Source organism: Monodelphis domestica, chromosome 2 (assembly GCF_027887165.1).
Source record: "Monodelphis domestica isolate mMonDom1 chromosome 2, mMonDom1.pri, whole genome shotgun sequence".
In the NCBI taxonomy this organism is placed as follows: domain Eukaryota; kingdom Metazoa; phylum Chordata; class Mammalia; order Didelphimorphia; family Didelphidae; genus Monodelphis; species Monodelphis domestica.
This window is the reverse complement of record NC_077228.1, coordinates 200,617,022-200,632,413: the sequence shown is the minus strand read 5'-3', so window position 1 is coordinate 200,632,413 and position 15,392 is coordinate 200,617,022. Positions and strand designations below refer to the sequence as shown.

Here is a 15,392-nt window from a genome sequence, read left to right as displayed (position 1 = left end):
ACCAAAGAGAATCCACTTAAGGTCCTATTCTTAAACTTTGTCTTGCTGTGTCAGCAGTGAAGGTAATTTAGGAAACAGATAGAACCTGACAGTAATCCCAGTCCACTGAACCTCTTATATAGAGGGCTTTTATTTTTTTTCTATCTAGTAAACCCTTCTCACCCTTCCCTGCCAAGGTGTTCCCACTGCCCTTTCCAAAGAATAGCTTAAAATTCACCTTCACTGGAGTTTCATTTCGTGTGCTTCTATTTCCCAATTAGGCTTCATTTCTCCAAGTACTTATTGACTGGTTGAAACATTATCCCACCTTTGTCAATTTTCTTAAATAAACTTCAGTAGTGTGTCTTCCCACCCTATCAGTTGAGGATGGGGACTTCCTCAGTGATGAGGACTAATGGAACCTGACTGTAGAAGCTCTCTAACAACAGGGAATGATTCATATGACCCTGGGAACTCCCAAAGAACAAAGATTGGCTCTCCCTCATCTGACTGGAAAGGCTCTTTGAGGACTAAAACTATGTCTTATTTTTTTTAGTAATGCAAAATGATTAATAGACTAATGTGGCATCTTTAGTCTGACTGACCTGTTTCTTGTCTGCCCTAAAAATGGTATTTCCATGGCAACATTATTATTGGACTATTAATTCCAAAATTCCTGTTCTTAGGTCAGATTAAAAGTTCTATCTTGAGGGTCATCTAGGTAGCACAGTGGCTAAAACTCCAAGCTTGGAGTTGGGAGGACCTGGGTTCAAATCTGATCTTTGACACTTGCTGGCTGTGTGATCTTGGGCAAGTCACTTAACCACTATTGTCTAGCTCTTGCCACTTTTCTGTCATAGAATTGATACTAACCATCTCTCAGCTGATAAATGGGCAAATGAAGTTTTTAGATGAAGAAACCAAAGCTGTATAGTTATATGAAAAAATGTTCTAAATCACTACTTAGAGAATTACAAATCAAAACAAATCTGAGACATCATCTCAAATCTATCAGATTAGGTAAAATGATAAAAGGGCAAAATGACAAATATTGGAAGGAGATATGGAAAAATGGGGACACTAATACACTGTTGGTGGAACTATGAATTGATCTACGCAACTTAGGATTATGGATAGTTATAAAACTGTGTATATACCCCTAGATCCAGCAGTACCATTGCTAGGTCTATTTCTCAAGAAGATCAAGGAGAAAGGAAAAGAACCTATATGTTTCAAGATATTATAGCAGCTCTCTTTATGGTGGCAAAGAACTGGAAATTGAAGGGATGTCTATCAATTAAGGAATGGCTAGACAAGTTGTGGCATAGGATTGTGATGGGATATTACTTTGCCACAAGAAAGAGTTGAGTAGGCTAAATTTTTTAAAATTTGCAAATATCTACATGAAGTAATGAAGAGTGAAATGAGTAGAACCAAGAGAACATTATATACAGCTATAAAACTAATACTTGAAGAATAATTTGTGAATGTCCACCTTCAGAGAATGAGTTAAAAAACACACAAAAAATACAATTTCATATATATATGTGTGTATATATATATATATATATTTTTTTTTTTAGTCAAGTGCTGGGAAGGGAGGGAGAGGCTGAGATACTTGAGAATAAATTCTATTAAATAAATAAATATTAAAAATAAAAATGTTCTTAAAATAATTGCTAAGAGAGATGGTAAGAGTTTAGAAAAAAACAACTTTCATCTTGGACTCCATTTTGTGTAGTTACATAGTAAGGGAGAGTAATCTCTGACACACACAACCAACCACTTGTCAGGAGATAGTGTCATCTTTCCTTCAATTTTTGAAAAATCACCTCACCATTTTAATTCCTAAAAAATGTTACAATGGGTGTTTGCTGGGATCAGAGAGGCACAGAAATAATAACTAGACAAAGGTAGATCAGAAAAATCAAAATAACTCTTAAAAGACTGCACAACATCACTGCTGACTGCATTAAAGCCAGTTTTTGTTGTTTTGTTTCATTAATCTTATAGGATTACAGCTAGAAGGGGGCTTTAGAGATCATGATCAGAAAATTCGACTCCCTCATCTTACAGATGAGGAAAATGAGGCTAAGAGTGTGTGACTTGCCCAGGGCCACTCAGTGAGTGACAGGGGTGGGATTTCCATTCAAGACTTCCAGACTCCTTGTCCAGTAAGTATACTACCTTCTATACCACATTGCCTTATAGCTCACCCAGGGCTGAGACCAATCTATAAAACATTTTTTAAAAAAGAAAATTTTCCAATGCCTCTGCACACAGTGGGCATTCAATAAATGTTGATTGACTCTGGGTGGGCAAGAAGCCTGGTTCCCTCCTGCAGTCACATTTACTTTCATTCTGCTGGGAGAAGGCAATAACATTAGGTAGAGGAGGCCAGATCCCTTAATATGATTATTCGAGATTTGTAGACCAGTGGGGGACCATCCCTCCAGCTTTATTAGTTACATCCATCTCTATGATGAGAGCAGAAGAGGACACTACCACCTAGAGACTGCGGATACAGATGACCAGATGATCAGGAACTGGCTCTGGAAAAGGCAGAGGTTGCAGGGAATGAGTCATCTCCCCAGATGTGCTCATGACTGAGGAAGCTGGGGGGATTCCCCTGCTGCCCACTCTGGCTTCAAATTGACTGGGAGATGATGGGTTTAGGGGGTGGGGGAGTGAGGACCAAGTACAGCAGCTGAATGCCTAGACTAAGGGAGTTAGCACTTGAGGAGTCCCGGGCATTACTGAGTGTGTAGAAAGATTTTCCATCTGATTAGTTTGAAGGTTGGATGTTTCTAGCTAGATTCATTTCCCTAAATAGACAAGGCACCCTCTTCTTCAGGAGATTCCATCCCTATTTTTAGTAATACTGGGGAACAGTGTGGCCTTAGGTGCTCTTAGAGCCTTGACTTGAGTCTCTCCACTCTTCAGGTGAGAAACAGGAGTACCGTTAGCTCTCAAATGAGATTCAGTACATAAAATGCTTTAAAGGACCATGTAACTGGGCATTTTGAATGTGGCAGTTTGTAGGGAGATGGGCCTCCTGAATGGTAGGGAGAATGTTGAAACTGTGGGACAAAACTGAGGAGACACATGAGCTCAAAGCTCTGGGAGACATGTGGAAAGACTGTGGAAGTTGTGAACAATGTAGACAGGGAGAGGCTCCCTTCAACTTTGTCCTTCATTTTCAGCTTGCCACCCTAGACTTCAAAGAATTAATTTCCCCTAGGGTGAGATCAGGCAGTGTCTCCCTTCAGCTGAGATTTTATCTCATTCTCATCTGAACAGGTCAGTCACTCTTGGATATTTCTAGGTCCATTCTAATCTGTGTAATTTACCCAGTTTGTTCACTTGGATAAAAAAGTTTACTAGCTATTCACAATTTGTCATTGTTTTCTTTGTAATCAGCTTTTGGTGTGGGGCTAAGCTGGTAAGTGTCAAAGGAAAACTGCTTTAACCATTATCAGCAAACAGGATTGGCTTTTGTTTAAAACTAAACTGCACTTAAGACAGCAATATCTGAAGGGGCAGATAGAAACCTAGCCCATTGCTCCTCTTAGAAATAGGCAAGCATGCACTCCAGGCAGTCTTCTTCCAAATCCCCCTCAGTGTGGAAAGTGTAGTCTCTCTTAGTGGAGAGGAGTCATCTAGATTACAGAAATATCTATCCAAGGTACCAGCAAACCACTTGTCTATGCATTCAGACAACCCAAGTGGACCCACATATCTTTACATGGGAACTTCCATTTCTTCTAATTTTACAAGGGTAAGAATAGTTTATTTTCTATTCCATAAAGGTCTTCCATACAGTGGCCACTCCATCTTACTCACTTAACAGAATCAAAGAGAGGGTTTTTTCCCCTTAAGTTTTAGTTCTCTACATTTGGACAATGGAGCTTTGTTCTGAGTTCTGAAATTCTTACTTGTCTTTGCAAATCAAGGAATCTGAGAGTAAGAGCAGGCCTCAGGACTTTTCAAGCTATGTTTGATACTTTCTACTCCACAGTAGCCGTTGGGCCCTCATTTGCCAAACTAGAGTGAAGACAGGAGAGGGGCTAAATTACAAGGCTTCTTCCTCCCAGGGCTATTTCCCCACACCCCCAGAGCAAAAGACACACAACCAGTGTTCTTAAATCACCAAAGTCAAACATATGAGGATTTTATTTATCTTCAAGCAATCAAGAGATGAACTGTTTTAAATATCCATTATTCTTGCTTATCCAAAATAATTTAAACCCACCTGCTGCTGAGGAAAACAATTCCAAACCACTGATTTCTAATTACTGGCTATGAAAGGGCATTACAGCAAGGGTTGTATTTTTGCATAGAAAAAAGCCAAAATTAGGAAGTGATAGCTGGAGCAGTTGAAGGTATCTCGTGAGATTTCATGTGCTCAAGATCATAGAACTCCCCAAACTTGCTACAGAAAAATGTACTTCTATGGGAAGGGAGAGGTTGGGCAAAACACCTCACATGACACATTAGTTCTCAGCTTTGCTAAATGTGACCAATTAAAGCAGCTAGTTGAAGCAAAAGAGCTAAGGAACAGGATGTGAAATCCCCAGCCCCTTGGATGACTTCTAGATGTAGGACCAGAAGTGAGTACATTGCAAATTCATCTGAGCTGGTTTCATTTTGGCTTGCCCAATTCAATAGCATTTAGGTAACACAGAGGGCCAATCATTTTAGTGCCCAAGCCAGGTTCTGGAGTTTGCAAAACCAAGGTAGTCTCATTCCAGGGCTGTCTGAGTGAGTCCTTTTATAGAAAGGTAAAAGCTACAGGTTAGTATCACTGAAGCTATTATCTGAGCTAACAGTAGAGACTGATCCAAAAGGCTGCAGCAGGTAACAAATGTCTCAATGATGGGTGAAGAGGATGCCATCCACAGAGGAAAGAGAGACTGAGTGGAATTAGTAGTTTCAGGTTTAGATCCAATCTTGACTCATTAAAAGGAGCTTTCTGGTCTATTCTACCTGAGGCCAAGCACTTGTGACACTTTTTAGAGTGAGTGGCAGAACACATGGTCATCATACACCTGCCGCTCAGCCTCTGAGAAGACCTCATCACAAAATGGACAGTCCAGGATATGGGTCTGCAGGTGCTGTTCAAAGACGTTTTCCTCGACATCATCAGGAAAGACCCCATGGCAGATGGGGCACTTTTTAATAGAGGGCTATGAAGAGGGAGACAGAGATTAACAGCCATTCAAGGAGTAGGGAATTTACTGATTCTGAGGAGTTACTCAAACAGAAGCACAGCTAAGAGGTTTTAGACTTGAAAGTATAAACACTAAACACATGTGGGCAGCTGGGTGGCTCAGTGGACTAAGAACCTAGGCCTAGAGATGGGAGGTCCTGGGTTCAAAACTGTCCTCAGACACTTCCTAGCTATGTGACCATGGGAGATCACTTAGTCCTTACTGCTAATGCCTAGTCCTTACTGCTCTTCTGCCTTGAAACTAAAACTTAGTACTGATTAAGACAGAAAGGTTAAAAAAAAAACTAAACTAAACCCATTTCCTGTACCAGACCTCACTGCGCCTGCCTTCTTCCCCTCTTGATAAACCTTTCTGTCTCTCAATCAGGAGATGCCTAGGATTAGTAATTCACTGAAATGGCTTCCAATTCAGAAGGTGCATTCTTTACTTCAATCTGAGTCACATCTGAGCACTGTTCTGATTGTCCCACCTCTAATTTTAACAAATAATTCCCAGAGATGAAGTGAAGTAGAAAAGGCAGGCAGAGCTTTGTCCACTTCGGCTCACTTCTAGCCCCAGATCAAACTGACCACTGACCCCTGTAGCAATAATAACTAATCAGTCCTTCCCTGGTCGTTAGGAAGTGAGAAGGGAGGGATAATCCCTTTAATATGAGAAAGTCCAACAATTAGATACTTACCAGAATAGGGATGTACTGGATGTCTTGGGCAGCTGGAAAAAAACAGAAGAATTTCATTCACAGAAAATACTTTTTACTATCTTTTCCAGCTGAGACCTAGCAGGTATTGTGTAGGTTTCCCTTCTCCTCACTCCCACTCCACTTATCTCTAGTTTCATACATGCCTATATACAACTACCTCTGAGGCAAGAGACCAAATCATAAAGTCAAAGATAAAGAAACAATGGCTAGAAGAAACAAGAAGAATCAAAAACACCTCAAATTGATATTAGACTTCAAAGGCTTTGGAGATGCCGATTAGATGCAATTTTAAAAAATGAAAACCATACTTGTGACGTTCCCACATATTTGATGTAACTGAAAAAGCAATTCCAATGGCACAGCCTCAGAGTGCCCTCTGGGGCACTAAAGAAAGCTGAGCCAATAAACTAAAACTAAACTCTCTCCTCTTTCAAGCATGTTCACCAAGGAGTCTCAAAAGGTAGAGGTAAAATGGGCCTCTACACCCTTAGTTCTTCCATCTTTTCTGTATGTCTAATGAGCTCCATACTGCTTCTCCTTTACCACGATCTGTTTGGGTGACTATTTCCATACCCCATCCCCCTTCTCCCCCTCCTTTTTTCCCCAGATGCCTGTTACTGGACAAAACATCTCATCTCTTCTTCTCACATTTCCCAACCTTAATTAGCTTCCCCAGCTTTGGTGCTTAGTGTATATCTTCTACCTAAAGACGTTTCTCTGATTTATACATTTGGTCTATAGCCACGGGACTCAATTTGTGTCTGCAGCCTCTGGGTGAATGATCTGATTTGCGTCTCCCAGGTCCAGATTTATTCCTCAATTAACACCTTCTGCCAAGCAATTTTTCTATTTGGTCCTCAGCTTTTGCCCAACAAGCAAATCCTCCCCATGTCTGTCCTGTCAACAGGGCTACTATCTTAATGAGCAATTCAAGCTGAAGGAAGAGGATTTAGTGGAGGGACAAGGATAAAAGCAGAAAATTTTCAACTGGAATGATGTGTTAGAGAGGTCTTACCAGCATAAGGATTTCCAAAGACAAGTCCAGTGTTTTCTTCCAGGGCTTCTTGAACAGGAATAGGGTTAGAGAGCAGATTAGAACCAGAATCATTACATACATAACACAGCAGCCTCTCATTTTCCTTCTGCAAGAGCTACAAAGAGAATATTTAGATGAAATGACAGCCAGCACCTGATAAAGTAATAGACTGATAAATGCTAACAGGGAGAGGCCACACTACTGGCCCTGGTTCTCAATTATCAATTGGCATGGGGGAACACATAGGAACTTCCTAATCTAAAGAATTAAAAAAAACAAAGCTATATCTTGCTTATCCTACTTGGTTTAAGAAAACACGACAATAAAGAATTTGCATGCTGAACCTATAAGCAATAGGGGAAAGGAGCCTGGGAAAACGCTGACGTAAGGACCTAGGATAGGACAGAAAATTTGCCATAGAAATTCCAGAGTCAACCATTGCTTCAAACCTATACATCATATAAAACTTTTCATTTTTTGTGCATTGTACATTTTAAACTGATTTAAATTCTCTTACTCTTTTTTCATCTCTCATTCTATTAAAAAAAACTCTTACCTTTTGTCTTAGAAATGATATTAAGTATTAGTTCCAGGGCAGAAGAGCAGTATGGATTAGGCAATGGGGATTAAAAGGACTGGCCGAGGGGGACACAGTGTCTGAAGCCAGATTCTGAACCCAGGTCCTTCCAACTTCAGGCCTGGCTCTCTATCCACTGAGCCACCAACCTATCCCTGTCTCATCTTCTATTAAGCAACCACAGAAGAGGGATAGAAACAAAGGAAACATATCATTGCCTGTTATTTATCACTTTTAACTGTTATATTGATCAAGCTAATTGCTAACATTTTCTACGTTTTCTATGTGTATCATATTTCTTTATATGATTTATCCCAGTATTAAGATCTATTTTTAATATAGTTTGAATACAGGTCATTTCTCTAATTGTTAACAAAGTCTCAGGATGTCCGAGGTATAGTGAAAAGAGTAATGATCCTGTCAGTCAAGGGACCTGGGTTCAAGGCCCACCTCTGAACTTTAATATACCTCTGTAACCTTGAGCCTCAGTTTCCCCATTTTTAAAAGGAGGGGGCTGGACTAAATGATTTTTGATGTCTGTTTCTATCTACAACCAAGCTTTTATCAGCAGCTCCCTCGGTCAAGAAGCAGCAATTCCACATTCGAATGGAGCTGTGGTAGAAAGTCAGTCTATGTCAACAGAGAATACAATGAAAGCCCCTTCCTAAGTACTGGTGTGCTGGGGCCAGCCTGTTAAATTTTCTGTGGGAGCACAGACAGCTCAGAAATTGGCAAACCAGGGCTTCATTGTTTTATCCAGATTTGTTGTTGTCTAGATTTTGTTGCTTGTCTAGACTTAAGAGTTAATAATGGAGATTAAATTTACATGTGTATGTCCATTTATTTTTCTTTTTTTTTAAAAACCCTTACCTTCTGTCCTCGTATCAATTCTAAGACAGAAGAGCAGTGAAGAACAGGAAGCAATTGGGGTTAAGTAACTTGCCCAGGATCACACAGCTAGAAAGTATCTGAGGCCAGATTTGAACCTAAATCCTCCTGATTGCAGGCCTGGAGCTCTATACTCGGTGCTACCTAGCTGCTCCTCTGTACATACATTAAAGAAATTTTTTAAACTTTTTTTTTTCAATTACATGTAGAAAAAAATTTTTGTTAATTGTTTTCTGACATTTTGTGATTCAGTCTCTCCCTCCCTGAGCAGTAAATGATCTATTATAGGCATACTAATACTTTCATATTCTTACATTTTTAAATGCTGACCAACGATCCCTTGCATTGCTCTACAGAAGTGCAATAGAAAACCCAGGGAATAAAGTCATTACCAGATTAGAGGCTTCATAACAATAATATATATCACTTTAAGGCTTACAAAGTGCTTTCCCATTTTAGCTTATCTGAGTCTGTCTGACAAAGTCTGACAAAATCCCTGTTAAACACTAAGACACAATAGCACATCTGAGATACAGGGGTCATCATGTTTCTATTCTCAAAGGTACAGCCCAGAATCACAGCATGCCAGAGTTGGAAGGACCTCCAAGAGTATCTTATCCACTCCATTTTACTGACTGGGAAACTGAGGCTCAGAGAGATTAAGAGTTGCAGAGACCCTGGGTAGGCCCAGTTGCAGGGAGGAGGGAGATAAAATAAGTAGTCAGAACATGAGCATTGTTGTGTTCAAATGTACATGTGTTCTGTGGGGCTGGATTAGCAGACCAAATAGCTTCCTTTCCTATTTACTTGCTGTCCCTCTCAATCAACCCACTCATCAGGACTCAATATATTTTAGTGAAATGACTAATAAAAAATCATGATAAGTCAATTGTGTGCCTAGTACCAAGAAAGCTGCTCTTTCCTGGTCACAGCAGTAGGCTTCCAATCACTGCTCACAAAAAATTAGCACCAGTGACCAAATCTAACCTTCCCCCAACCTTCTCCATGCACAAAAGTGAAAAGATGAGATGAAACCAGTGAAACTCAAGAATAAAAATGGCAAGTCTCAAATGAAACCATGTGTTTACTATGCCATAGGAGGATGCAGCTGGACCAGGTGCATCTGCCAGAAAGATTGTTAATGAACTTTCAAGTTCCCAATTCATTTCTGCCTAACAGGCCACCCTGATCCACTCCAGTTTTGAGGATGCGGACTCCTGTCCTTTTATATCCTTACATCTTTTTCTCCTTCTACTCTTGTCTTCTCTTTCTGTAGCTCCTGATAGAAAAACTTGCTCTCATCTAGCCTCTTCATCAGGTCACTGATCTGGTTCTGTCAAGAGAAATGAAACCAAATTAGATAACAGATTTCAGTCTGGGACTCTGACATGAAGTGGGAACACAGAGGAAGTCTCTAGTTCTGAAGGGTGAGGCTGGGGCATGGGGAAGAGCAAGTTGGTACCAAATGTGGGTCCTTTGGGTCTGGCCAAGGATATAAGTAAGGGAAAGGGGAAAGGGGATGGTTGAGTAGAACCTTAAAATTGACCAGAGGGAAATGGGGAGAACTGTGAGCACAGTAATCCTTGTGTTGAAAGAGTTCCTCATTTGAAGGGTTTTCACACTCTGCAGTGAATCCTACCTTTGTCTACTCTACCTAGTATGTACAAGGATCAAGGCCACCATGTGATTCTAAGAAATTAGAGGGCCCTGAAGGGGCCTTATCTAAGGTCACAAGTGGGAAAAAAATGAAGTCTTCTGCTTTTCAGTCTGGTGGTATCCCGTTCCTGGCCGAGGACATAATAAATTAGTTCAACAGACATAAGTCTTATGGTTTCCCCACCTCCTACATACATACACATGCACATACTTCAGAAAACACTAAAGTTAATTCTCCATTTTATTAAAGCTTTTATTGGAATGCTGGTGCCCAGGCTGCTGTGTGCTTTTGGTTGGCCCTGAGGAAGGGGAAGGGGCTACCCGATGGCAGGGGTGATTGCAGGCTCCTTGCTCCCCAGCCCCACAGGCTGTTGTTGGTTTTTCTTGTCCTTCTGTTTGTCCCCGTTCACTTCCTCAAAAGGAAGAAATGAAAAAGTACCATCTGAACCTGCGGAGGAACTTGCCCAATGGTGAGGGGAACCCTCTCTGAGATCTATAGTTGGGATGAGGCCAGTAGGTCTCAATAACATGCACTCCTCTCCCCACTCCCACCCCAGCCCTTAGATTAAATTCCATTCCATTCTGAACTGAGAGCACAATCCCAGGGCTTAGCTATCTAAAGACTCCCAGGGCCTACTTCCCTTGCCTTCCCACCCCTGTCTTGGTCACCTACCAGCACAGCAGCCTTCAGCTGCCTGATCTGTTTGTGGAGGCGCTGACACTCTTTGTACTTCTCTATGAAACATGCTCTCCCAGCCTCTACCTTCGATTTCAGCCGCTCCACCTCCTGTACTAACTGCTTCTCCACTGGTGCTTTCTTGTCCCTAGGTCCCTGAAGTACAAGATACATTGCCCCCAGGGTTAGCTGCCTCTTTGTAGGAGGGATATGGAGCTGGTACCAGAGATGGTGGAGCTTATGGGCCCCAAAATAAATACTATGAAAATTAAAGAAACCCAGGCACTGAAGACCTCACAAAAAAAAAAAGACCTACCCTCACAAAATAGCCCCCTATTAGGCTCCAAATAATCTAATTCAGTAATTTGTTATACTATACAAAGTAGAATTCCTAGTCATATTATTCTGATTCTCACTGTGATCTAGAGAAAATGGGGTACAAAAAGACTATTTCTGTAATATATAAGTTTTGGCAGGTCTTTACCAAATGGGTAAGACTTAAGAATCTGAGCCAGAGAAGAGATTGTTTACTGTGACTGAAGACCTACCTAGCTAGCCAAGTGTGAAATGGCACATTGCCTCAATGGCCACAGCTAATCATAAAACATGGAGAAGATGCAATTTGGGTCATTGGAACATATAGGAAATCATACATCTTTCGAATTCATCAGGGAGAATCATAACTACCTCCAACTCTTGATTTTATAAAAAACAAGACAAATAGCTTATAAAATGCGAGATCTCTCCCATGCTTACCATACAATTTTTAAGAGTTGGTTGTTGCCATCTTCTTCTGTTTTAAAAATAAAAAGTCTTACCTTCTGTGTTAGAATCAATATTCAGTATTGGTTTCAATACAGAAGAGGGGTAAGGGCTAGGCAATTAGGGGTAAATTACTTGTCCCAGGGTGTCACATAGCTAGCATTTGAACCTAGGACTTCTCTTCTCTATACCTGGCTATCTATCCACTGAGCCACCTAGCTGCCCCAGAATTTGTCTTCTGAAACCCATTATACTCACCATGAGAGAGAACAGTAATATAAGGAACTTAAATTTATAGTGTTTTAATGTTAACAAAGCAATGTCTTCACAATCAATCTACTGAACAGGTAGTACAAACAGCTGACCAATAAGGTCAAGGAAAGCTGACTACAGGGCACTGTAATATACATATGTATTTGTGCAAATATACACAAAGACATTCAGGTACGTATATATACACATTTACATATTTGGATAATTTTAGCCCAGATTTATGATTTCACTGGCAAAGGGAATGTGGGATCAAGGATCTCCCCCCAAAACAATGCAGACTGGCAGCTGTTCTGGAGTTACTTGGGGTACTAAGAGATTAAGTGTATTTACTCAGCATCACATAATCAATTACATATCAAGAGTTGGGACTAGAACCAGGCAAGTAAATGTGACTATGTGTGTGCATTGGTTTGCCCTGAATTACCTCTGGGTGGGGAAATTTTGAGGGAGGAATCTTACTTGCTCTACTTATGCACAATCAGGAGCTCACAAACTACTGTGTTAGAAAGTTGCCTGGGACACTGAGAAGTTAGCTGACTTGTCCAGGGTCACATGGGTAGTATCTGCCATTGATCAGCTTTTCCCAGTTTGGAAGCTAGCTTTTTAGTCTCTATGTTATGCTGTTTCTTTTTTCATGTATATGTAAAAACACACACACACACATACACACACTCTCTCTCTCTGTCCTTCTCCACAAAACTTTTGCTTACTTGCAACGCTACAGCCCCGTTCTCCTAAAGAATTACAAGTTTTATTTATATAAATATATGTTATATATATTTATGTATTTATTACATATATTTATTTTTATTTATATATAAATATATAAACATATATTAAAAATATATATGTTTAAAAAAACCATGCCTGTCCTGATACCATCTCTGTGAGGAAGTATGGGATTATCATCATCTTTCTCCTGGTGGAGTGGTCAAGGCCCTCAGGGGTTAGGGAACTTAGCTGAGCTCACAGTTTGTGAACAAGGATGTTGTGAACATTAGAACCCAGGATTCCAGCCTCCTTGCTTAGGATATACCTTAAGGTGACAGCTAGCTTTCTAGATCTTTCTAAATTTCTAAATCTCTTCATCACTTATTTCCTATGAGGAAAACCCGTCACTACTCTCTGTTGTCCTCGGTAGCCTTCTTTCCCTACTTATATAGAAAAAGGATGTTCAGAAAAACAATGCTGTCATCTCCACATCCCTAAGACAATTGCTATCTCCTCTTCGATTAGGCCCCTTCCCTCAGAACCATTTAGAGACATGCCGTGAACTCCTGTTGCTTCCGGTTAGCGGTAGTGTCCTTTTGCTTCATATCCTCCACAGTATGTTCAAGCTTCTGCTGGTGCTCCCTCTGCACAAAAATACAGACTTAAGCCAAGCATCACTAGGACAGGGAGATGTAGGGACTATGGGTGAACAGGATCTAAGGGGATCTCTCCTCCTCAGCTTCTGGGAGGAAATAAAAAAACACTGAGACATCGACATTCCAGATGGGTTCCCCTGGCAACTCCCCCAAGTCACATGCAGGTAAAGAGGGTAATAAAGGAGAGGTGATGTGCACAATGGCATATAATTTATAAAGGTCTAGACATATGGTGTACTCTGTTCTTCCCCATGCTTCTACCTGTTTAGTCAAACTGAGAAGCAACTGTTCATTTTCCTTCTTCAAACGCTCCAACTGTTCTATTTTGTCCCGGTCTCCCTGAGTCAGCTTCTCCATTTCTTTCTCTCGAACTGAAATCTGTGCCTATTGCAAGAAGAGCCAATGTGACAAAAAATGTAGAGGGAGCAGCATGAAAGAGGACTGCTATTTTGTGAAGCTTATCAAGGCAAAAGATACTTATTCTCAAGGTAGTCCCCAAATGTTCAAAAAAAATATTGCTTGGCAGTATTCCATCTTCTACAATGAATTTAGAAACCCTAAACATTTATATGCTAAGTTGATGTCCCTCATATGGGTATGACTGATTCCATAAGCCACCTTCAATATTCGCTCTTAGGGAATAGATTCTAGCACAGTTCCTAAACAAGGGGTTCCAGATGCAGTGGCTGGTCCTTCTTTCTATGTCAGAATTGCCCTTAAGGTTAGATCATATGGAGAAAGTTGGTGGGGAGTGTTTGCAGCTATAATGTCAAGCACCTTGACTAGGATCTGAAATTTTATATATATATATATATATATATATATATATATATATATACACATACATACATACATACACATGTGTGTATATATAAATATATATACACACACATATATATATACACACATATATATATACATACTACTTTGTAGATTTGGGGATGGCAAGAGATGAGGCCAGACTTTAAAATAACAAGGCAGGGCCAAATAAGAATTATAATAAATGAAAAATGCAAACTCAGATTCTAGTCTTGTGCTTTTTGCACCCAACAGTGCTTTTTCTCCTAAGCTACATTACTAGCAAGGAGTAGAGACAGGAGAGGTGTCTAAAAAGATATGCAAAATGATAAGGGCAATTACATTCTTGCCTACCTCAAGCTTATCAAGGTGATCCAGAGTAGCCCTCAGTCTGATGCCCATTTTCTCATTTTCTGAAGACACATTCTGGTTCTGCACTTTAAGTCTGGAAAATGAAGATGTTGATATCAGAACCTACCCCAAAGGCTCATCCACTGGGTTTAGGAAAAGTGAAATTAATTTTATCTTCTCGATATCTTGAATTATTTAAAATAAGGGTAGTTTAACCTTGATTTTGCACACCATCCCTAAAACCCATTCATGAATCCTTCAGTTTTGTTTTCGTTGTCTGACTCTAGTAGACTCTGTACTGCTGGGATCTCCGTAGCATATTCTCAAAGTCTTGAACTTCTATCCAGAATCCTGGAGCTCCTCATTTGAAAGGAGATTCTCTTTGCCTTTGGGACTAACATGCATTTAAGAGAGGCAGTGTGGTAGAGTAGGAAAAGCTATGGGGTTGGAACAGTTTGAATCCAACTTCTCACACTTATTAGCTATGTGATACTTTTTAGCATTTAAGACTCAGTTTACTCTTGTATAAAATGAGCATAACACTAATAATCCCTACCTTACAGAGTGAGGATCAAATGAAATTAGGTATATCAAGTGCTCTGTAAACCTTTTGGTTCTTTTATGATTATTTTCTCAAATTCTCAAAATTATCATTCCAATGGTTTCTAACCCATCTCTATTCAGGATCCCCAGTGCTTTGCTAGTATCTCAAGAGGTCCAAAAAAGCACACTCACTGAAGTAGTTCTGTCTCCCAACAGCCCTTCTGTACTTTCAGACCCTCATTTTCTTCATTCAGGACACTGACCTTCTGCTCCAACTTCTTATTGATATCTGTTAGAGATTCCAGTTTCTCTTGCAGGTCCTAAAGAGGAATAAGCAAAAAAGGCCATGCATGAGTAGAGCCCCTTACTCCAAGGAATCAGTGGTGTTTAACATCCAGTGAAAGAACCTTGTACTCTACTCTCCTTATTCCTGTGCAGTCTCATCTTCAAAATGCATCAGACCTGAAATTCTTCTAAAATTCCACTTTAAGGAATGAGCAATGGGAAACCTGGTGGCCAGACCACAAGATACAATCAGCTTCTCTTAATTGTGTT

The 15,392-nt window shown here is 40.2% G+C and overlaps 1 protein-coding gene across 8 annotated transcripts in view; it reads right to left on the bottom strand.

Annotated features, from left to right (window-relative positions):
- Positions 1 to 4,120: 4,120 nt before the first annotated feature.
- Positions 4,121 to 15,392, bottom strand: part of CALCOCO2 (calcium binding and coiled-coil domain 2) — a 46,689-nt gene continuing 35,417 nt past the window's right edge. For 4 of the 8 annotated variants that reach the window (XM_056816868.1, XM_056816869.1, XM_056816867.1 and 1 more), the window contains exons 6-13: positions 15,030 to 15,157; positions 14,298 to 14,388; positions 13,407 to 13,529; positions 13,047 to 13,133; positions 9,649 to 9,744; positions 6,926 to 7,061; positions 5,890 to 5,921; positions 4,121 to 5,165 (exon numbers count right to left, since the gene is read on the bottom strand). In XM_056816868.1, the coding sequence (XP_056672846.1) occupies positions 4,992 to 5,165; positions 5,890 to 5,921; positions 6,926 to 7,061; positions 9,649 to 9,744; positions 13,047 to 13,133; positions 13,407 to 13,529; positions 14,298 to 14,388; positions 15,030 to 15,157 (867 nt within the window). In that variant the 3' untranslated portion in view covers positions 4,121 to 4,991. Of the gene's footprint in view, positions 5,166 to 5,889; positions 5,922 to 6,925; positions 7,062 to 9,648; positions 9,745 to 10,290; positions 10,481 to 10,740; positions 10,900 to 13,046; positions 13,134 to 13,406; positions 13,530 to 14,297; positions 14,389 to 15,029; positions 15,158 to 15,392 lie in introns of those variants that run through there. The other 4 variants (XM_056816865.1, XM_056816866.1, XM_056816864.1 and 1 more) reach the window with 2 other exon arrangements.